At 37.1% G+C, this 23,483-nt stretch overlaps 1 protein-coding gene across 4 annotated transcripts in view; it reads left to right on the top strand.

Annotated features, from left to right (window-relative positions):
• The window catches only part of ADAM10 (ADAM metallopeptidase domain 10), a 134,618-nt gene that overhangs the window by 4,360 nt on the left and 106,775 nt on the right, over nt 1–23,483 (top strand). For 2 of the 4 annotated variants that reach the window (XM_027570126.2, XM_027570123.2), the window contains exon 2: nt 7,042–7,114. The exons of the other annotated variants lie outside the window; for them this stretch is intronic. Coding sequence is in view for 1 of the 2 variants with exons in the window: in XM_027570123.2 (XP_027425924.1) it covers nt 7,042–7,114 (73 nt within the window). In the remaining variant the exon portion in view is untranslated. The remainder of the gene's footprint in view (nt 1–7,041; nt 7,115–23,483) is intronic. 4 annotated transcript variants of the gene reach the window in all.

The raw sequence follows: 23,483 nt of genomic DNA, 5'->3' as shown, positions 1-23,483 counted from the left end.
AGAGCGGTGGTATTTTACAGTTGAGGAAATAGGCTTGAAGAAATAATTTCTTTAGCATTATCCACCTGCTGAGTGATGAATTAGACATTCACACCCAGGCTAGCTTGACCTCAAGGCCTGAACTTTTTACCCATTGTCCCCTCAACCTTTTTTGAAAACAGTTCACACATTAGGTTAAAGGTGGCCCCTGGGCTGAACCACTTTAGAGATGTATTGTTTGATTCGTAGTGTCTTTAGGTTTCAACTAGTTATCAACATTGAAAAATTGGGAAATTCCTCATAGACTTCTAGGTTTTTTTTTTTTTTTTGGAAGAATTGGAAACCCAGGTTCTTCTGGGCTGCATTCCCATTGTCTGTAGCAGAGTTGGTAGAGCAGTAGCTGTCCTCTTTAGACTGGGCATGTGCTTACTGGTCAGTGCAGTTAGTATCATTCCTAGTGGTAATACACTTGGCCTGCTTCACTCATTTTTGTCACCTGTGTGGATCTTGCGACTATGTTATTTGCATCTCTACCTTGGCTTCATCTTACATAGGTGAATCCAATCTTTTAGAAATGTTTTTTTGACTGTGACCTCTTATCCAACTTTTAATATGTCTTTTAATTATTTTTACAGTAGTCTTAAACCTTTGTTAATAAAAGCTGTGGCATACACTTTTCTTTTTATTTAGCATAAGATTATTAAATATTAAAAATCCTGTTTCATAATAACAATTTGAAGTTCTTAAAGAATGATGGTTCTAATTTTTCCAGATCACTTTATGTCAGTTTTAGCATATGTGCTGCCGAAGGGAGCACCAGATCACTTTATCTCAAGAGCAAATAAGAAACCATTTCTTTTTCTACTTGGATGAAACTCACAGAAAAAAATGCTTGAGGGTCATGCAAGTAAAAACTTAGGCTTTTTTTTCTTTTAAGAACAGGTCATAAACATAAACTCTGCCTTTGAAATTCATAAAATGAAATAATACATTCAACAATAAGCTACGTTTTCCACCATTGTTGGGAAATGACAATGACAGGTTCAGATATGAGAAGATTCCCAAATAAGTCTCTGGGACCAGACTTGTAAAATTTTGGCAATTTTTCATGGAAGTTTTTTAGGATATATTACACATTTACTGTGCCCTTGAAATGGGCTGACTTCAATCTTTTCTTAAATGATTGAGGTTTAGTATAGAGAACAGCTGTTACTGTTCTGGGCTCTATTGTAGTTTCTGTCCCACCTCCCCTGCCCCTGGCCCCCCCCAATTGAAATGAGTATTCTAAATTTATTCTAGGTGATTGTGCTTTTTATTCTTGTATCTGGTTTCAATAGTATTTCCGACTTTTTGATTAAAATTCCTGGCTTTCTTGCAAACCTTGAGGATATCACCTTCTAATTAGTTGTTTCTAATACGTTTTCTGTGGGGAAACTAATAATCATACTTGATACACTTGAATGCAAAGTGGAATAAATAAATTCTGCATCTTTTTAGAATAAAGTACGTGAACTTTAGATACATATATATTTTAAAATTTATTTTTTAAAGTGATGTGTTCTTTTTAAAAGATTTTATTCATTTATTAGCACGCACAAGTGGGGTGGGGGGGGGGGGGGGGGGGGGGGGGGGGGGGGTGGGGGGGGCGGGGAGGGGCAGAGGGAAAGCTGGCTTCCTGCTGAGCTGGGAGCCAGAACCGGGGCTTGATCCCAGGACCCCAAGATCATGACCCGAGCCGAAGGCAGATGCTTAACTGACTGAGCCACCCAGGCGCCCCTAAGAGTTTATTTTTAATGTATATATTTTGGCTTATGGAGTTTAGTGTTGAGGTTCCCTATTCTGAACAATTAGGATAATGTTGTATTAATGTATTTTGGTAGTTAAAGTGAGGCAAGGTGGAATGGAGAGAAAAAAACTGATAGGTAACCAGGAAGACACACCAAATAAAATGCACACTCATTTGGTTGCAGGTAGATCATTTCCCAGATCTGAATCATGAGTACTTTGGTTCCAAACTGGTATACTAGATTATTGATATTAAACATACCTTAAAATGTGCAATTGTAATATCCTCTGAGGAATGCAAAGTTAAGAAAAATATTCTCTGTATTTAAAGGAGCATTAGGTAAAAGGTAGATGACAGAGACTCCGGATACTGTGACACTGCGTCTTATTGTTAGTTTGAAGTAAGGTAACTGTTGTGTGTTACAGATTTGGTGAGTTTGTGATTTGCATAAAGTTAAATTTGTCTTTGAATTGTATCACATTCTAATGGTTAGAAAACTTTTGCCAAAGTTGGAGGTATATTTTGGGGATGGCCTAACTTAAAATATATACATGGAGTAACAAAAATGGAATTTGTGTGTGGAGAAGTTGGGGGACAGGGCAAGTAGTCATTGGATATAGCTGCTAACACAAGTTTCCATGAGGCCTGTGTGGTTACTAACTGGGGGAGACAAATTGTAGATACAAAAGGCTGTGAACAGAAAACCACAGTGGTTTCAAATCTGAGCCCCACGTCACAGGGCAGATGCTCCAAATTCTAGGAATTGATTTGCATTTGGTCTGTTTGCACATGGGCAACTCTCTGTGACATGCTTGGGTAAGGAGCCCCAGGTTTGGTTTTTTTGGAGGAATTGATTTACTTAACGATTGTTAGTAATTTCTTCCAAGCAACCCTAAAATGCCTGCTTTTGTGAATAAAAATCCAGTAGTGGTAATTCTAACTAGTTTAACTGTCAGTCTTCATACTAGGAAAAGAAAGCAATGTTAATAAGAATAAATGGGAAAACTGTAATAATCCTACCAGTTCAATTCCTATGAGGGCAGTAACATTGCTGTCCAGCAGTGTGAAAGCTTTGCCTTGGTACTAATGGAGACAGTCCCGTCTCACCAGGTTGCAGGAAACAGCAATACTGAGAATAGTTCTTAGAGAATGTAGACTCCCTTTGATACTGGGTGAATTCATTCTGAAGCTATTACAATTCCAAGTAAACAGTGTGAGAACGTGTACAGTGAGAACATTGCTGTTTTAGTCACCAGTTTATTGTATGTCTGTGGTTAGTAGGAGTCATGAGCTACAGTCTTGAGTGAGAAGGAAAAAATACTGAGTTTGTCAGCGTAGACAGAAATGCCAAGATATAAAAATACAGTTCCAATTATGTATTGTAGTTGCAGATGAAATGAGGATTTATTTCCCCAGTTGGGGAAAGCCTTTTGAGGAAAGAGAATGGCATAATAGTCTAGTAAGGTGCTTGTAGGTTTTCTTGCCTGGAATGGAGAGTCCATGGCAGGAAATAAGAAGTGCTAACTGGGCCATGACAGCCAGGACTCCAATTATTCATATTCTAGGCTTTTATAGCTGCAAGGTAGAGTGTTATGGAATGTTGGTTGGAGTCCATGTTGAGGAGTTGGAATATGATACAGTAAGGAATAAATTAGTTGCTTGATGAATTGTGTGTTTAAGTTCTGTATTTATTTCTGTATTGTTGAAATAAATAAGGATAAAAAAGAAATCTCATGGAAGAAAACTGATAAAGCTTGGCAGAAGTTTAACATGAAGCTAACAAAATTTATAGAAGGCTCACTCTGTGTTGAATTTAGATCTCAGAGGCTGTTGCATTGGTGAGAGTATGTTTTCATAAAACTTAGAGGACCTCAGTCTTTGAAGTTGAAAATAAGACATCTTAAGATTTTGAATCTAGGTAGGTTCTAGTTTGGGATGTGTGTCGTAGTCTGGGATTTTATCTGACTTGCAATCTAATATTTTTGTTGGGGATTGGTTAAAACTTTGCATAGTCTTTCAGAAGTATTTGGCTTGTCATTTGGGAAGCACTGCTCCAGAGTTGTGAGGTAGAAGTTTGGTGAATTTGGAGTGGAGGGGAAGGGTTCGATTTTTTTTTTTTTTTTTTTAAGTAGGTTCTACACCCAGTGTGGAGCCCAACGCGGGGCTTGAACTCATGACCCTGAGATCAAGACATGAGCTGAGATCAAGAGTCAGATGCTTAACTGACTGAGCCACCCAGGCGCCTGGGAGAGGTTAGAATTAAACATATATTAACAAGTATATTTTTGCAGGTATATATTTGTTGTCAAGTTGGAATCAGGCTCTTTGGCAAATGTACATAGATGATTTTTGAAGAATTTTCTATTTGTCTTTGCATAGACGATGGCAAGGGATACAATACACGTATTTGAACTTTGGATTTAGTTTTCATAAGAATACAGATAGAATCCTATACTTATAAATCGAATGGGATCTTAATTTGCTACCTCTTTTCCTAAGAATTAATTGGGATAAGTTTGTAAAAATGCTGAAGACTGTAAAATGTTATACAAATATTATAAAAATTATATTGTTTCCAGGCCTGCTTTCATTTGGAATCTATTAGTTTCAAAATATAGGTGGATAAAATGTATTTCTAGAAGTTGAAATGCTAGAAAGTTGATACCAAGCATTAGAAAATAGAATTTATTTTTTTATTTTTTTAAAGATTTTATTTATTTGACAGAGAGAGAGAGATAGCGAGGGAGGGAACACAAGCAGGGGGAGTGGGAGAGAGAGAAGCAGGCCTCCCGCCGAGCAGGAACCCAGTACGCGGGGCTCGATACCAGGAGGACCCTGAGATCATGACCCAAGCTGAAGGCAGTCACTTAACCGACTGAGCCACCCAGGTGCCCCTAGAGAACAGAATTTAAGAAAATCCACAATTCCTTCACAATTTTATCACTTTTAAATATTAATCACGCAGTCTTTTAAAATGCTTATTATTAAGAATTTTCATTGTAATATTTATGCAGTTTTGTATCCTTCAAAAAATTAATGTGTAGTTAAAGTGTATATGCAGAGCAGACACTGAAACATTTATAGACTAGGGCCAGTTTTGGTTGTCATACCTGGAGGGATGCTACTGGCATCTAGTGAGTAGAGGCCAGAGATGCTGCTAACCATCTTACGATGCACAGGACAGTCCCCCACAACAAAGGATTGTCTGGGCAGAATGTTAGTAGTGCTGAGAGTGAGAAACCCTGCTCTAGAGGAAATTTGAGTCTTTTTACCTTTTTTTTAAAAATTTCTGATAGCTTGCTGTCTTAATTGATTACTCAAGTTTCGTAAGCTTCCATATTTTTATCCTGTTCAAACCTTTTTCTCCCTAGTGTTCTGTGTGCTGCAGCTCTGAAAAATTTACTTTTATCATTTATCTTCCAGCATTTCCCATTCTTCATCTTCCAGTTTGTGGTTGGAAAGTAAATCTGATTCTGTTAATTTATAATAGCAATTGAATGACTGATAACTCATGAGGATTATTTCAAAACCAAACCAAACCAGTTGCTTGTTAACCGAGAAGAGCCATAGATTAGTAGGATTTTAGTTTCTGTGGGGTAGTTTTGAGAGACTCAGTCAGCAGCATCTGCAACTTTATCTTCAGAATTAGTTCTACTCAGTTTCAACTTTTCACAAAATATTTTCTTCAAAATTTTAATGCATAAGTTCTCAAAAACTTTCATTATCTTTTTTATAACTCTATTCCCCCTTCCTCTTATTATCATCATTAACACCTTTGGCAGACTTGTTTTATTTGCACGTCCAAATTTCCTGGTAGGACGTAGAGGTAGATGCTTTGGGGTGTCATATGGGAGAAGAGTGAAGTAATGAGAGTGGGCTTAGGATGAAGTTGGGTGTGGGGTAGATATACATCAACAGGGGAGCCTGTGGCTGAGCCCAGTGTGTGTGTGTTTTATTTAGGTAGGTTGAAAGTCACAGTCCCTTACATGGGTTACTGTCTGTACTTGTGTCTGCGCTTAGTGAAATGGTATAAAGGCATTTCAAATGAGCATAGAAATCTAAATGATGTACATGTTCCATTTTTTGAATTTGTAAGTTGTATTTCATACATTAGTGGTAGAAATTTAATACATTCAGTATGTTTTAATCATTGATGTTTCATGCCCTTTGTGATTGATTTAGTTTATAATTTAAAAAAGAGCTACTTATATTAACTTCTGAGCCAGCTAGCTTTATTATTTTTAATTTTTAGAAACCAGTTTATCTCAAAAAGTGGATGTGTTGAAATATGCTTATAATTGTAGGACACACCCTACTATCTTGAACTTTCACTGGAACTGTTAGGTGTAGATATTTACTTGTAGAAAATGATCTAATTCATTTCTAGTGAAGAAATTGATACTGTGACTTAAGTTTGAGGTCACATTGTAGAAGTAACTTTTTCTTTTTTTTTAAAGTTTTTTTTTTTTTTATTTTTTGACAGAGAGACAGCAAGAGGGGGAACACTAGCAGAGGGAGTGGGAGAGGGAGAAGCGGGCATCCCGCTGAGCAGGGAGCCCAGGACCCTTGGATCATGACCTGAGCCGAAGGCAGACGCTTAAATGACTGAGCCACCCAGGCCCCCCCAAGAAGTAACTTTTCTAGGAGTATAGTAAAGGTACTTACATATATTGCTGAAATGTAGGACATGATAGTTCCTGGAAGTCTACCTTTGTCATACAAGAAAACAATTTTGTTAGTGGTATTTAGTGCTTCAAGATCAGAGTGAATATATATCAAATATAAGAAGCATTGGTCAACACAGTGTGATGTCTAAGACATAGTTGATGACTCAAGTTTCTCAGGAAGGAAATAAACTTTTCTGTTGGGGAAAAATGCTCTTGGTACTTAATTTTAGAATTACACAAGTGAAAAGTCTGTTGAAAACAACTTGATTACAAGTAATTTTTCTGCGGAATGGAAATGTGCCAGCCTTAGCTGCTTCTTACACATCCTCTCATTTATTGTAATTGAGTTTTTCTGTAAATAGGAAGCTCTGTAATGTCAAAACATGTTTGCCAATTTTTCTTCCCCCATTCTTAAAATTGTAGAATAAAGTTTCTTTGCTATAGATAGAAAAAAAAGTTTGTTATGTAATATTGCTATCCCACACAAAGATGATGATATTGATGATATGTGATGATATATCAGCAAGATATATTCTGATTGTTTTTTCATCTTGATGTTAATGAAATTTTCATTCTATGTTTTTTGCCCTATTCTTATATTTAATTTAGATTGGAACAGAAGATTGTAGGTTTTGGATTCAGAAGCTGGAAAGGAAGCTTTTGTTTGCAGCATTCCTAGAAAGTAAGATGCTAACTACCCATGAAATATGGAAAATATTCATAATGTCTAGCATTTACGGAATTGTTATTATGTGCCAGGTACTTTTCTTAGGGCATTTTTTGTGTATTAACCCAGTCTTTACAACATCTCTGTAAGGTAGGTTCTGTTATTTTCATTTCACAAATGAGATAGCAGGATCAGGGAGGATAACATCTTCAATGTCAGAGAAGTCATATAGCTATTGGGGAAAACCAGGATTTGAATCTGGTCAGTCTAGCTCCAGAATTAATGCTCTTAAACACTATACTGCCTCTAAGAAACATGTCTTGTGCTTTGAAAGGCATTGTATAGTGAGGTTGTTAGATTCTGCCTTTGTACAAAGACAATTATTTTGCCATCAATTTAGGCTCTTTATGCTTATTTGAGCCATTTGGCTTTTGGTCAGTCAAGTTCTTTTTTTTTTTTTTTTTAAAGATTTTATTTATTTATTTGAGAGAGAGAATGAGATAGAGAGAGAGCATGAGAGGGGAAAGGGTCAGAGGGAGAAGCAGACTTCCCGCCGAGCAGGGAGCCCGATGTGGGACTCGATCCCGGGACTCCAGGATCATGACCTGAGCCGAAGGCAGTCGCTTAACCAACTGAGCCACCCAGGCGCCCTCAGTCAAGTTCTTTACAAGGTTTTTCTTTTACATTAGAAAATGTTTACAGTTAAGGAGAGGAAAGCACCTTTTAGTGTTTTGTTTTGTTTTTTTTACATTAGAAAATGTTTACAATTAAGGAGAGGAAAGCAGCTTATAGGACATTTTATTCATAATATCATATCAATTTTGTCATAAATTTGTGTATGTTCATTTTTTAAAAGCTTGAAGATACATAATAAATCTCTGGATGGTGAGATATAAGTTAATGTGTTTCTACAGTAATCAGGAAACAAATATTTTTTTAAAGCAGATTGCCTTTAGTAAGAACCAGTATCCAAAGTCAGCAGACTTTGAAAAAAGTTACAGGAAATAAAAATACCATTCTCAAACTGTAAAAAGGGAGACATTTTCTAAGCTCTCCAGTGGCAAGGAAACCAAGTTATGTTTTTTTTTTTCTAGTTTTTAGAACTTGCTGGCCATTTTTCTACTACTCCTGCACGTAGGTAATTTTCTGGTATTGCTTTACTTTTTCCCCAGTTTTTTTTTTAATGTTTTGAAAATTAGTTATGTTTTCTCCATTTAATAGATCCAATACAGTTATACTTTACTAATTTTACACATAGGCATTTACTCAGTATATACTATATTTTTTCCTAACTTTGTATCTTAAAAGCTTCTGTACTTTGAGAGGTTGGAAGTATAGATAGTCCAATTAACATTTGTATACCTTTGATCTAAATTTATTAATAGTTATCTTTTGCCGTGCTTGCTTTATCGCTCATTTAAAAAATATAAGTAAAAAATATGTATTTATATATTTTTTCCTCTGAACCATTTGAAAGTAAGTTGTAACACTAGACTTCATTATGCATCTCATGAGATTAATGACATTGTCTTACATAACTAATAAGATTACTTTCTCTTTTTATGTGTGGGGATGTTCAAATTTCCCATGAAGCTTCTAAGTACTAGGCACTGTGTGAATTTATTACATGCTTTCTGAGGCCCAGATTTCTGTCAACTACAACTAAGGATCAGAAAGTAAAATGTTGGTATGCTTTTATGTATGGGTAAAATAATGTAACAGTAGAGAAAGGAGGAGACATTGACAGAATACTGCAGGATGGAGCTATTTTATGTAGCAACAATGGCACAATAACAGTAGCCTATAGGTTATCATATTTTATGAGGATGTCTTAGGATAAAGATGTTAATAAGGATGAGCCTGGCCCAAGAAGATGTTAAAGTAGAGGAAAAAATTAATAATGGTTCAAATGGAAAGATATTTGGACATAGATAAACTTCAGTTATCTAGAAATAGATAAAGTGGAAGTTGTCATTTTCTGCTGATGTAAGATTACTAACATCTTACTTGTACTTTAGGTTAAATGTATTTTATTTTCATCATTGTGAGATAACAGATTTGTTTCTCCATTGCTAAGGACTTTACATGAGAACATCATTAGTGAGTATTCTATTCTTAATAGAAGGAATAAAAAGGTGTAACAGATTGCTATCCTTTGAGTCCTTCTTGTTAACCTTCCCTGTCTTTCGTTTTGCCCCTCATGGGTATTATATCAGAGTGATAATAAAAACTCCAGGTCTGTATTCAGAGGCAACAACAGAACATTAGTTCTTTTCATTATTATTTTGTTTTTTACTCATAGATTTGTTGGCTATGTTTCCTAATGTACAAATCTATTTCATGTAAATAGAGGATTTAACTTAGAGGAAGAAAACAGTCCATTATGGGCCACAAATCACATGTTAATTTAAATTGCAACAGACCTTTGGAAGAAGTAGTTTCTTTTCCTGGATTTACTTTTCAGTTGCTTTATTATTATTATTTTTAAAGATTTTATTTATTTATTTGACAGAGAGAGATATAGCGAGAGAAGGAACACAGGCAGGGGGAGTGGGAGAGGGAGAAGCAGAGTTCCTGCCGAGCAGGGAGCCTGATGCGGGGCTCTATCCAGGGAGCCTGATGCGGGGCTCGATCCCAGGACTCTGGGATCATGCATGACCTGAGCCGAAGGCAGACGCTTAACGACTGAGCCACCCAGGTGCCCCATTAGTTGCTTTAAATAACCCCTAATATAGTGATGACCCTCCATATTTATTTGTATCTCTAGCCCAGACCTCTCCCTTGATTTCCAGCCTCCTGTATACCAGCTATATATTGGGTTAAATGTCTAGTGGGCATCTCAAACTTAACATGTCCAAAACCAAACCTCTGATTCTCCTCACCCTCTGGCTTTTGTAGTCTTTCCCATCTCATAAATGGGAGCTCTGGCCAAAAACTTTGAGTTACCCTTTATTCTTCTTTCTCTTACCCTCTGCAGGCAGTCCATCAGCAAATCCTGTCAGCTTCTTCTGCAGAGTATGTGCTGACTTTGAATACTTCTCACTAGTTCCACTGCTACTACCCTGGTTGACATAAGCCAGCATCCATCTCACTTTAATTACTGTAAACCCTGCTAACTCTTCTCCCTGTTCTCTTGTTCTCCCGGTCTTTTTTCAACATAGCAGTCAATGTGATCCCGTTCAAAAGGTACTCCTTTTGTCAAAACCATCCACTGGCAAAATGTATACTTTAAAATGTTACAAATGGTGAGTTTTATGTTATATGAATTGCACCTCAAAAAAAGCAATAGCAAAATAAATAAATTAAAAAAACCCCATTCAGTGGCTTACTATTTTGAGTAAAAGCCAGAGTCCTTCTAAGTGGCTTGTGAGGCCCTATGTGATGTACATTGTATGCTTATCTCCCCTGCAATACCTCTACAGTTCTCGCCCCATGTTTGCTTCTGCTCCAGCTGCACAGAGCTCTGTAAAAAATGCCAGGCTTGTTCCTGTCTCAGGGACTTTGCCCCGGCTGGTCCTTTTACGTGCAACACTTCCCTTCTAGATTGCTGTATTATCTACCCTCTGTGTTTTTCCTTTTTAAATTAAAACTATTTTTTAAAATAGTGGTGAAATACACATAACATAAAATTTACCATCATGACCATTTTGTGCAGTTGGGTAGTGGTAAGTATTGTAGTCCCGCCTTAACCGTGGTTTCACTTTCCATAATTTCAGTTACCTAAGGTCAGCCCCAGTTTAGAAGTAGATGATCCTCCTGACGTAGTGTCAGAAGGTCAGTTTGTGCCTCACTCTGTGTCACAATGCTTGTGTCATTCACCTCACTTTATCTCATCACTTAGGCATTTTATCATCTCATATCTTCACAAGAATGAAGCATGATTACCATACAGTAAGGTATTTTGAGGGAGAGACAACATTCACATAAGTTTTATTACAGTGTTCTAAGTGTTCTATTTTATTATTTTTTATTGTTAATCTCTTATGGTGCCTAATTTATCAACTGAACTTTACCATAGGTATGTATGTATAGGAAAAACCATATGTCCAGTGTTGGTGCTACGTTGTTTCAGACATCTACTGGGGGTCTTGGAATATATCCCTTGCAGATACGGGGAAGGGAAGGACTACTGTACACTTAGATTGTTGCATTTGGCTCTCTTTTAAGTCTTTGCTCAGATGTTAGTGAGATCTTCTGATTACTTCATATAAAAAGACCAGCCCTTTCCTTGGCATTCTATTTGCTTACCCTGTGAATACACTGTTATAGCCATTTAAAGTTATTTAGGGGCACCTGGGTGGCTCAGACGTTAAGTGTCTGCCTTCAGCTCAGGCCATGATCCCAGAGTCCTGGGATCGAGCCCCACATTGGGCTCCCTGCTCAGCGGGAAGCCTGCTTCTCCCTCTCAGCTCAGGCTATGATCCCAGAGTCCTGGGATCGAGCCCCACGTTGGGCTCCCTGCTCAGCGGGAAGCCTGCTTCTCCCTCTCCCCCAGACGTTAAGTGTCTGCCTTCAGCTCAGGCCATGATCCCAGAGTCCTGGGATCGAGCCCCACATTGGGCTCCCTGCTCAGCGGGAAGCCTGCTTCTCCCTCTCAGCTCAGACCATGATCCCAGAGTCCTGGGATCGAGCCCCACATTGGGCTCCCTGCTCAGCGGGAAGCCTGCTTCTCCCTCTCCCCCAGACGTTAAGTGTCTGCCTTCAGCTCAGGCCATGATCCCAGAGTCCTGGGATCGAGCCCCACATTGGGCTCCCTGTCAGCGGGAAGCCTGCTTCTCCCTGCTTGTGTTCCCTCTCTCGCTGCCTCTCTCTCTGTCACATAAAATAAATAAGTAAATAAAGTTATTTACTTATTTTATTGTCCGTCTTCCTTCTCTAGAATAAAGCTTCATGAGGTCAATAACTTATTCGTCCACTTTTTTACATTAGAAAATGTTTTTGTCCACTGCTGTATTCCCAGCCCCTGAAACAATGGCTAGGATATTAGTAAGTGCTCATTATATATGTTTTAAGTGATTAGATTAATGAATATTGAACTAAATAATTTTTTGTGAATTATGTAAGAATCCTAAGTGTCTAAGTATGTCTGGAAAAACTTGAAAGCTTCTGATTAGTCTTTTTACTTAAATTGACTTTAAAGTGAAATGAAACTACCATTTTGTTACTGTTTTGCTCAGTGAGTATTTTTATATGTTCTGTTAAAAAACTAGGTAGATTGAATGAGTTAGAATTTTCCCTCTAAAAACCAAGTTGCTCTTTCTCAACTAGTATGTGTTCCTATTTTTAAAAATGTTATTTTTTAAAAAGATTTTTTATTTCTCTACACCCAGTGTGGGACTCAAACTCGCAACCCCGAAATCAAGAGTCACATGCTCCACTGACTGAGCCAGCCAGGCACCCCCCCCAATGTTATTTTTTGAAAATTTACTTATTTAAGTAATCTCTACACCCAACGTGGGGCTTGAGCTCATGAGCCCAAGATCAAGAGTTGCATGCTCTTTTGACTGAGCTAGCTAGGTGCCCCTAAAAAATTTTATTTTTAAAGCATTGAGCAGTTGTCATTCACTGCAAAGTTAGGACCCCAAGGGGAAATGTAGAGTATCTTCATGCTTATCTGATTATACTCAATAAAACTTAAAACTCATTGTTAACTTGTTAACTTTATGTTAAGTTGAAACTTTTTTAAAGATTTATTTATTTTATTTGAGAGAGAGAGAGCGTATACACACGAGTAGGTGGAGGGGCAGAGGGAGAAAATCTTCAAGCATACTCTCTGCTGAGTGCAGACTCCCACGCAGGGGCCTGATCCCATGACCATGAGATTATGACCTGAGCCAAAACCAGCTGAGCCACCCAGGTGCCCCAAGGTGAAACTTTTAAAAACCCATTTTCGTTTTGGACTGAATTTAGAATCACAGATTGTTAGAGCTAGAGGGTGGCTCTGTAGTCTTAGCTGGGTCACTTAACCTCTCTGTACCTCATTTTAAGATTAATTATCCTTGTTCTTTACAGTTATGAGTTAAATTAGATAATAATTTAGCCATAATTTACTGAATTTTTACCTATTATGTACTGTACACTATTCTGAGCCCTTTACCTATATTGTTTCAATCCACATAATAACACTTTAGGTACAGATACTGCTATTTCACCTGTTTTACAGATGGGGAAACTGAGGCACAGAGCGATTAAGTAACTTTTCCAAGATCCCTAAATTAAATAAGTGGCAAAGCTGGGATTCTAAGTCATGAAGTTCTACTTATAAATAAATAAAATGCTTGCTAAACTGTTATAACATGAAGTAAGATATGTTGACCTGCCATGGTTATTGAAAAACTTAGTTGCAACAGGAATATGGGTTATAATTGTCCAGAAAGGCATGCAAAATGGTGATAAAAACTGCATGGGTAATTACAGAGACAAGCATCTGAAATGCAGTTGTAGCATCAGTAGAAGATGATTTTTTAAAAAATTACCTGGTGAATAAACTTATAATAATTTTATTTTTAACCAATTGCATTTTGCAAATGCTAGGCCTGGTAGAAATTCTGGTACTTCTTGGTAAGTGTCATTAACCCACATATTTTCTCATGATTGCTTTGTGCTTATCTTATCAGCAAGGTATAGGCTGCTTTCTTTATAAATATGAATGAAAATGGGAATTTCCGTGAAACATTGAGTGGATTCATTAATTTTTTTTTAATTTAAATTTTGTTAGTTAACATACTGTATAATATTGGTTTCTGGAATAGACTTCAGTGATTCATCAATTACAAGTAACACCCATTACTCATCAGAACATATGCATTCCTAATACCCATCACTCATCTAGCCCATCCCCCACCCACATCCCTCCCTCATCCCTCAGTTTGTTCTCTATAATTAAGTGTCACTTATGGCTTGTTTCCCTATATCCTTCCCCCTCCCCATATGTTCATCTGTTTTCTTTCTTAAATTCCATATATGAGTGAGATCATATGGTATTTGTGTTTCTCTGACTGACTTATATCACTTAGCATACTATACTTAGCTCCATCCATGTCATTGCAAATGGCAAGATTTCATTCTTTCTGATGACAGAATAATATTCCATTGTATATACACACCACATCTTTATCCATTCATCAATCGATGGACACTTGGGTTCTCTCCATAGTTTGACTATTATTAATAATGCTGCTATAAACATTGGGGTGATGTATCCCTTTGGGATTCATTCATTCTTAAAGCAAATATTTCTTGAGCACCCATTTTCTGTGTCACTCTGTTCTAGGCACTGAAGACACATCACCGAACAAAATAGAGTCCTTTTTTTTCAAAATTTTATTAGAGATAATGAGAGAGAGATCACAAGTGGGGAGGAGAGGGAGAAGCAGTCTCCCCGTTGAGTAGAGAGCCAGATGTGGGGCTCGATCGCAGTATCCCGGGATCATGACCTGAGCTGAAGGCAGACACCCAACCGACTGAGCCACCCAGGCACCCCATAAAGTCCTTATTTTCATGGAATTTCTATTCTGATGGTGGAGGGATATACGTTAATAAGAAGTAATATGAAGAAAAATAAAGCAGGATATTATTATTTTTTTAAAGCTTTATTTATTTAAGTGATCTCTGTGCCCAGCATGGGGCTCGAACTCATAACCCCAAGATGAAGAGTTGCATGCTCTTTTAACTGAGCTAGCCAGGCACCTAAAGCAGGATATTAGAATGAGAATGATTGGGATCTATGCTTTTAAATAGGGTCACCAAAGACAGCTTCTGAAGAAATTGAGTAGATACAGGAATGAAGTGTGGTTTCCAGCCCTGCTTTGGGAGAAGATGTTCTAGGCAGAGGGACAATAGGAGACTAATGTGGCAGATAGAATAAGGGGAGAGTGGTGAGACAGTTATGGGAGTAGCGTAGGGGAATGCAGTCTTTTATAAGGCTCATGTTCAGTTCCTAATTCCCACACCGTTCAAGGTTGCCTGTACTTGATTAGGAATTGGAGTGGACAAATAGGCAGCTTAGAAGAAGGGAATCAGGAAGATCTGCAACAAGGGGAGATCAGATACAAAGGGGAGTAGGTCAGAGGCCAAGCTCTGTTCAGATAGAATTGAGGAGATGGGTGAATATTTAACTGCATCAGTGAGATTTGGTGATAGAGCTGCATTCTGCCCCTACTTTTTGAGCTTTTGACTAGTTGCTAAAGTGTAGGAACAAATCTCAGTTGAGTAGGTCCAGACTCTGTATGTGGGAACAGGCAATTTTGTGATATCTGACTGAGCTAAGTAGTGCAGAGGGTTGGAGATTGGCGTGGGCTCCCATGGAGTAAACTGTGCCAGTTTCATTCACTAGCTGTGGAAATCAAGGGTATACATATATATTTTCTGGGTCTTTAAAAGGTATGTTCTTATTTGGTATTTTATTACATGATTTTCTGCATCTTAGAAGTAGATATCAGTTTAGGTTTTGAAAGGTCCCTGCCATGTGCTGTATTTTGATATTTTCTTTTTCGTTCTCAGTTTTTGGTTTTTTTTTTTTGGAAGATTTTATTTCGAGGTAATCTCTGCATGCAAATAGGGCTTGAATCCACAACTCCGAGATCAAGAGTCACATGCTCTACTGAGCCAGCCAGGCGCCCCTCTCTTCAGTTTTTTATAATTACATCAGAAATGTGAAGGTGAATGGTGGCTTGCCTTGTTTATGATGAGGGTAATAGAATTATTGTAGAAAATCGTAAAGTAATTGAAACCAGAATTATTCTGCCTTCTATTTGCTATGTGACTCTGGGCTTGTTATGTATCTCTCAGACCTCAGTTTTCTCTAAAATGGGTTAATAGTTCTTACTTTATATGTCTTTTGGTTGGGTTAAATGAAAAAAAAAAAACACTACAGAGCCTGGCAGATTGCAAGTGCTCAATAAATTTTACTTCTTATTAGATCCAATTTTAAACATTATTTAATTAATACTTAAGTTTATCTAATCAAGATATTTTTTGTATGTAGTGAGCTATCAGTGTATACTTAAAACAATTAGAATACATTTTGAAAATAAAATAGGCATATGTAGTTTTGGATGTTTAACGCTTAAAGATATGACATGTGAAGCTTTTTTTTTTTAAACAAATGTCTTTTAGCCAGATTTTTTTTTTTTTTAAGATTTTATTTATTTATTTGACAGAGAGAGACACAGCGAGAGAGGGAACACAAGCAGGGGCAGTGGGAGAGGGAGACACAGGCTTCCCGCTGAGCAGGGAGCCTGATGTGGGGCTCAATCCAGGACTGTGGGATAATGACCTGAGCCGAAGGCAGACGCTTAACGACTGAGCCACCCAGGTGCCCCTTTTAGCCAGATTTTCATGTGAATTTTAAAATACTAGATTTCTAAAATAGGAATCGGAAGAAACAACCTTAGCATCATATTATGAATATATTATGATAAAAACTAAAGATACTCTTGTAAAAATCAGGAGCAAAGTAGAAATGCTCTACTGTTATTTAGCATGGTTTGTTAGTCCTGGGTAGTGTAGTAAGTTTTAAAAAAAGATAGGCAAATAGATGAATAAAAGATTTAAATAAGAAAAGCAGAATCAATAAAGTACCAGCTAAACAGAGACAGAGAAAATAATATTCTTAGAATTTTGCATGCAAAATTAAGGGGCTTATGAATCCTCTGCAGAGGCACCTGGATCTCATGTTAGAATTCATGTTGTCGAGGAAAAAAAGATGGTTTATAACTAGTCAGTAAGTGCTAAAGTTACTTTCTACAGATTTAATGCCTGTTATGTAATGTTCTGCCTATTCAACTCTGCTGTTGTAGTATGAAAGCAGTGACAGAAAATACATAAATGAATGAGCATATAACTGCTGCAAAAACAGGTGGCCGGCTGCAATTGGCTTTTGGGTTAATTTGCTTACCTCTGTTTTACATTAATTGGGGACTTTTTCTATTCAGTACTTTACCTGTGATAGCAGGTAAGGTGTTTCTTGCCTAAGTGGTAGCACCAGTGGTAACTAGCCCTATTAATACACTATTAAATGCTTAGATTGAAGCCCGCATGTAGAAAAAGAAAGATACAGCTGCTGGTAGAGGTCAGGGAATTTCTGTATACAGAAAAGTTGCAGGGCTTCTGAAAGTTGTATGTACTTCTAAAAGTACAGATCACTGGGAATCATGTAGGTCTGTTGCTTGGGGCATTGCAAAGGGGAGTGCAAGATTTTGCATTGCTAACAATTCTCCAGGAGATACCCATACAGTCAAGTCCCCAAAACACAGTTTGAATAGCAAGGTTGTGTGTGTCAGGACTGAAACATCCACAAACACAAATTTCCAGTCTCTGTGGTAATAGTTAATGAATGAACTCGTTATTTGAACACATGGTGAATAGTAGGCTCCTAGATTTTCTTTTAGCTTTTTAGCTTAAATGTTGAGTTGGAACTTCAGTACTGCTAAGAAGTTCTTGAAAATGTTGTAGTTTCTACTTTCTTAATTGATATTTTCTCTTGATGTTTGGTTTCCCCAATGTTCTTTTGGTACCTATGATCACTACTTGTCATTTAATCTTTTTATTTCCTCCATTTCTTACTACTTATGTCTTATTAACCAAAATACAGTTATTTTTGAATAATGAGTCATTACAGGTTGCTTAGTAGTTTCTTGGAGGTGAGTAGAATGTTGATTTCATTAATTTTCCTTAAAGAGGACAAGTTGTAATATTTGAGTTGTCTTTGTTTTTGATTCTGGATTTTTGTTTTAGAAAATTTTATAACTTAGGGAAAGGTAAAAAAAAGACCAGATAGCCATATACCTACCAGTTTGAGTCAACATTTTTCTTTAAAAATTTTTGATTAGCTTTATTGAGGTATAATTTCTATGCAGTAAACTTCAATTAATTTTGAGAAAGGTATATAGCCATATAACTACTATCATAACAGAACATTTACATCAACCTATAAAGTTCCCTTGTGCTCCTTGCAGTCAATTGAAAATACTTTGTGATATCCCTTTTGATTTCTACTTTGACCCGTGGGTCAAAGTGTGTTAAGTTCCTAATATTTGGGGATTTTACCACAGATCTGTTACTGATTTAATTGCATTATAGTCAGAAAACATACTGTATGATTTCAGCCTTTTAAAATTTATAGAAACATGCTTTATGGCCTAGAATTGAGTCTGTGTTGGTGACTATTCCATGTGTCCTTGAAAAGAATATTCTGTTGCTGGGTGGAATGTTTTGTGAATGTTAATTGGATCAAGTTGTTTGATAGTGTTCAACTTTATTTTTATTTTTTGCCTACTTGTTCAGTGAGGACTGTTAGGATTTCCAACTATAATTATAACTTCTTTCAGTTCTGTCAATTTTTTCTTCATGTGCTTTGAATATCTGTTATGTGATACACATTTAGGATAGTTATGTCCTTTTGATGAATTGGGAAATGTCCTTTTTTACACCTCATAATTTTTTTTTGTTTTGAAGTTTACTTTGATAATACCTTAGCTACTCCAGCTTTCTTTGGATTGTTGGTATGGAATAACTTTCCCCATCCTTTTTACTTTAATTAATCTTTATTTTTGTGTTTAAAACGTCTTTTGTACAGCCTGTATTTACCTGTTCTTTTTTTATTTAAGAAAATGACTGTCTCCCATTTATTTGTTATGTTTAGGTCATTTACTTTTTTTTTTGTTTTTAACGACTTTATTTATTTGAAAGAGAGAGTGAGTGAGTGAGAGAGCACGAATAGGGGGAGGAGCAGAGGGAGAGGGAGAAGCAGACTCCTTGCTGAGCGGGGAGCCTGATGTGGGGCTCTGTCCCAGGACCCAGGCACCCTTAGGTCATTTACTCTTAATGTATTTATTGATACGGTTGAACTTAAAACAACCATCATACTGTTTGTTTTCTGTTATTCCCCCCTCCACCTTTTCCTGCATCCTTTGGGATTAATTTATTTAAAACAGATTCTGTTTATCTCCGCTGTTGGCTTATGTGTTATATTTGTTTGCTATATTTTTTAGAGGTGTTCCTAGGTTGTTCAATATATATCAATAACTTATTGTGTATACCTTCAAATAATACACAGTTCCATTTCTGTTCTCCACAGTACTGTTGTCATACATTTTAATTCTGTATGTCATAAATGTCACAGTACATTGTTTTTTTTACAACAGTCATTTAACTTTTAAAAAGATTAAAAAAGAAAAATTCTTTTTTCTCATATATTCATTATTTCTGGCACTATTCTTTGTGTCAATACACATTTCCATCTGGTATCATTCCTTCTGCCTGAAAGCTTCCTTTAACATTTCTTGTAATGCAGGTCTACTAGTGATGATTTTGTCAGTTTCGATGTCTGAAAAAGGGATCATTTCACCTTTTCCCCACTTCACCTCATTTGTGAAAGATACTTTCACTGGGTATAGAATCTTAGGTTGAGAATTTTTTTTCTTAAAGTATTTTAAACATGTTGCTGCTTTATCTCCTGACTTATGTACAATTACACTGTCATTTATAACTTTGTTCGTCTGTATGTAATGTATCTTTTTCTCTAGCTCTTTGGGGTTTTTTTTGCCCCCAGTTTTCAGCCATTAGTCTATGATTTGCCTCTGTGGTTTCTTTTATATTTTATTCTGCTTAAGATTTGTTGAGTTTCTTGGTTCTGTATATTTATAGTTAAATCTTTTACTTTTTCCCCCTTTTCATGTTTGTTTTTTATGCTCCTTAACATATGGAACGTATTTACAATAGCTGTTTTAACCTCTTTGTATGCTAATTCCATCATTTCTCTAGTTTCTGTTTCTAATGTGTGATTTTTTCCTGTTATGAAGAAAAATATATTTTCCTGATTTTTTTTGACATGCATGGTAATTTTTGATTGGATGTAGATCATTCTGATTATTACTTTTTTGCATGTTTGATTTTGTCTCTCCTTTAGATACTGTCTGACTTTTTTGGTGTATAGTTAAACTACTTGGAATCACTTTAATCCTTTGGAATATTGCCTTTAAGCTTTGTTAGCGTGTTTGGCTAATTTTACCCCACGAATAAGGTGATGTTTTTCTGAGGGCTCTACCCAATGCTCCATATTTTACAGGTCTTTCTTCCCTGGATGGTGGGAATATGAACACTTCTCAGCCCTTTATTGGCATTCATTCATCCATTCATTTATTTTTATTATTAACCTATGATATATTATTTGTTTTAGGGGTACAGGTCTGTGATTCATCAGTCTTACACAACACACAGTGCTCATCACAACATACCCTCCCCAATGTCCAGCACCCAGCCACCCCCGCCCACCCTTTTCCCCTCCAGCAACCCTCAGTTTGTTTCCTGAGATTCAGAGACTTATGATTTGTCTCCCTCCATGGTTTTGTCTTGTTTCATTTTTTCCTCTCTTCTTCTATGATCCTCTGCCTTGTTTCTTAAATTCTACTTATGAGTGAGATCATATGATAATTGTCTTTCTCTGATTGACTTATTCACTTAGCATAATACTCTCTAGTTCCATCCACGTCATTGCAAATGGTAAGATTTCCTTTTTTGATGGTGGCATAATATTCCATCGTGTGTGTGTATATATATCTATATATCTATCACATCTTCCTTATCCATTCATCTGTCAATGGACATCTGGGCTCTTTCCATAGTTTGGTTGTTTTGGACTTTGCTGCTATAAACATTGGGGTGCACGTGCCCCTTCAGATCACTACATTTGTGTCTTTGGGGTAAATACCCAGTAATGCACTTGCTGGGTCGTAGGGTAGCTCTATTTTCAACTTTTTGAGGAACCTCCATACTGTTTTCCAGACTGGCTGCACCGGCTTGCATTCCCACCAACAGTGTAGGAGGGTTCCCCTTTCTCTGCATCCTCGCCAACATCTGTTGTTTCCTGATTTAATTTTAGCCATTCTGACTTGTGTGAAGTGGTATCTCATTGTGGTTTTGATTCGTATTTCCCTGATGACGAGTGATGTTGAGCAATTTTTCATGTGTGTGTTGGCTGTTCATATGTCGTCTTTGGAGAAATGTCTGTTCTTGTCTTCTGCCCATTTCTTGATTGGATTATTTGTTCTTTGGGTGTTGAGTTTGATAAGTTCTTTATAGATTTTGGATACTAGCCCTTTATCTGATACGTCATTTGCAAATATCTTCTCCCATTCTGTAGGTTGTCTTTTGGTTTTGTTGACTGTTTTCTTTGCTGTGCAAAACCTTTTTATCCTGATGAAGTCCCAGTAGTTCATTTTTTGCCTTTGGAGATGTGTCTAGCAAGAAGTTGCTGCGGCCAAGGTCACAGAGATTGCTGCCTGTGTTCTCCTCAAGGATTTTGATGGGATTTCTGTCACACATTGAGGTCTTTCATTCATTTTGAGTCTATTTTTGTGTGTGTCTAAGGAAATGGTCCAGTTTCATTCTTTGGCATGTGGCTGTCCAATTTTCCCAACACCATTTGTTGAAGAGACTGTCTTTTTCCCTTTGGATATTCTTTCCTGCTTTGTTGAAGATTAGTGGACCATAGAGTTGAGGGTCCACTTCTGAGTTCTCTATTAGTTCCATTGATCTGTGTGTCTGTTTTTGTGCCAGTACCATACTATCCTGATGATTACAGCTTTGTAATAGAGCTTGAAGTCCAGGATTGTGATGCCACCAGCTTTCGTTTTCTTTTCAACATTCCTTTGGCTATTCTTTTCTGGTTCCATACAAATTTTAGGATTATTTGTTCCATTTCTTTGAAAAAAGTTGATGGTATTTTGGTGGGGATTGCATTGAATGTGTAGGTTGCTCTAGCTAGCATTGACATCTTCACAATATTTGTTCTTCCAATCTGTGAGCATGGGATGTTTTTCCATTTCTTTGTACCTTCCTCAGTTTCTCTCATGAGTATTCTATAGTTTTTTGAGTCAGATCTTTTGCCTCTTTGGTTAGATTTATTCCTAGATATCTTATGGGTTTGGGTGCAATCAACTCCTTAATTTCTTTCTTCTTTTTTTAAAGATTTTATTTATTTATTTGACAGAGACAGAGATAGCGAGAGCAGGAACACAAGCAGGGGGAGTGGGAGAGGGAGAAGTAGGCTTCCTGCCAAGCAGGGAGCCCAATGTGGGACTCGATCCCAGGACCCTGGGATCATGACCTGAGCTGAAGGCAGATGCTTAATAACTGAGCCACCCAGTTGCCCCACCTCCTTAATTTCTCTCTTTCTTCTGTCTCGTTGTATAGAAATGCAACTGGTTTCTGTGCATTGATTTTATTTCCTGCCGCTTTGCTGAATTCTTCTATGAGTTCTAGCAGTTTTGGGGTGGAGTCTTTGGGTTTTCCACATAAAGTATCATATCATCTGCAAAGAGTGAGAGTTTGACGACTTCTTTGCCAATACAGATGCCTGTTACTTCTTTTGGTTGTCTGATTGCTGAGGCTAGGACTTCTAGTCCTATGTTGAACAGCAGTGGTGATAGTGGACATCCCTGCTGTGTTCTTGACCTTAGGGAAGAAACTCTCAGTTTTTGCCCATTGAGAATGATATTCACTGTAGGTTTTTCATAGATGGCTTTTATGATAGTGAAGTATGTACCCTCTATCCCTACACTGTGAAGGGTTTTCATCAAGAAAGGATGCTGTACTTCATCGAATGCTTTTTCTGCATCTTTTGAGAGGATCATAGGGTTTTTGTCCTTTCTCTTATTAATGTAGTGTATCACATTGATTGATTTGTGGATGTTGAACCAACCTTGGTTGTGGTGAATAATCCTTTTAATGTACCGTTGGATCTTATTGGCTAGTATCTTGGTGAGAATTTTTGTATCCATGTTTATCAGGGATATTGGTTTGTAATTCTCCTTTTTGGTGGGGTCTTTGTCTCGTTTTGGGATCAAGGTAATGCTGACCTCAGAGTTTGGAAGTATTTCTATTTTTTGGAACAGTTCTGGAAGAATAGGTATTAATTCTTTAAATATTTGGTAGAATTCCCCTAGGAAGCCATCTGGCCCTGGGCTCTTGTTTGTTGGGAGATTTTTGATTATTCCTCCAATTCCCTTGCTGGTTATGGGTCTGTTCAGGTTTTCTGTTCTTCCTGGTTCACTTTTGGTAGTTTATACGTCTCTAGAAATGCATTCATTTCTTCCACATTGTCTAATTTGTTGGCATATAGTTGCTTATAATATGTTCTTATAATTGTTTGTATTTCTTTGGTGTTGGTTGTGATCTCTCCTCTTTCATTCATGATTTTATTTATTTGGGCCCTTTCTTTTTTCTTTTAGATAAGTCTGGTCAGGGGTTTATTAATCTTATTAATTCTTTCAAAGAACCAGCTGCTAGTTTTGTTGATATGCTCTACTGTTCTTTTGGTTTCTGTTTCATTGATATTTGCTCTAATCTTTATCATTTCTCTTCTCCTGCTGGGTTTAGGCTT

The sequence above is a fragment of the Zalophus californianus genome, chromosome 6, assembly GCF_009762305.2.
Source record: "Zalophus californianus isolate mZalCal1 chromosome 6, mZalCal1.pri.v2, whole genome shotgun sequence".
Lineage (NCBI taxonomy): Eukaryota > Metazoa > Chordata > Mammalia > Carnivora > Otariidae > Zalophus > Zalophus californianus.
This window is presented reverse-complemented; position numbering and strand designations above follow the sequence as displayed.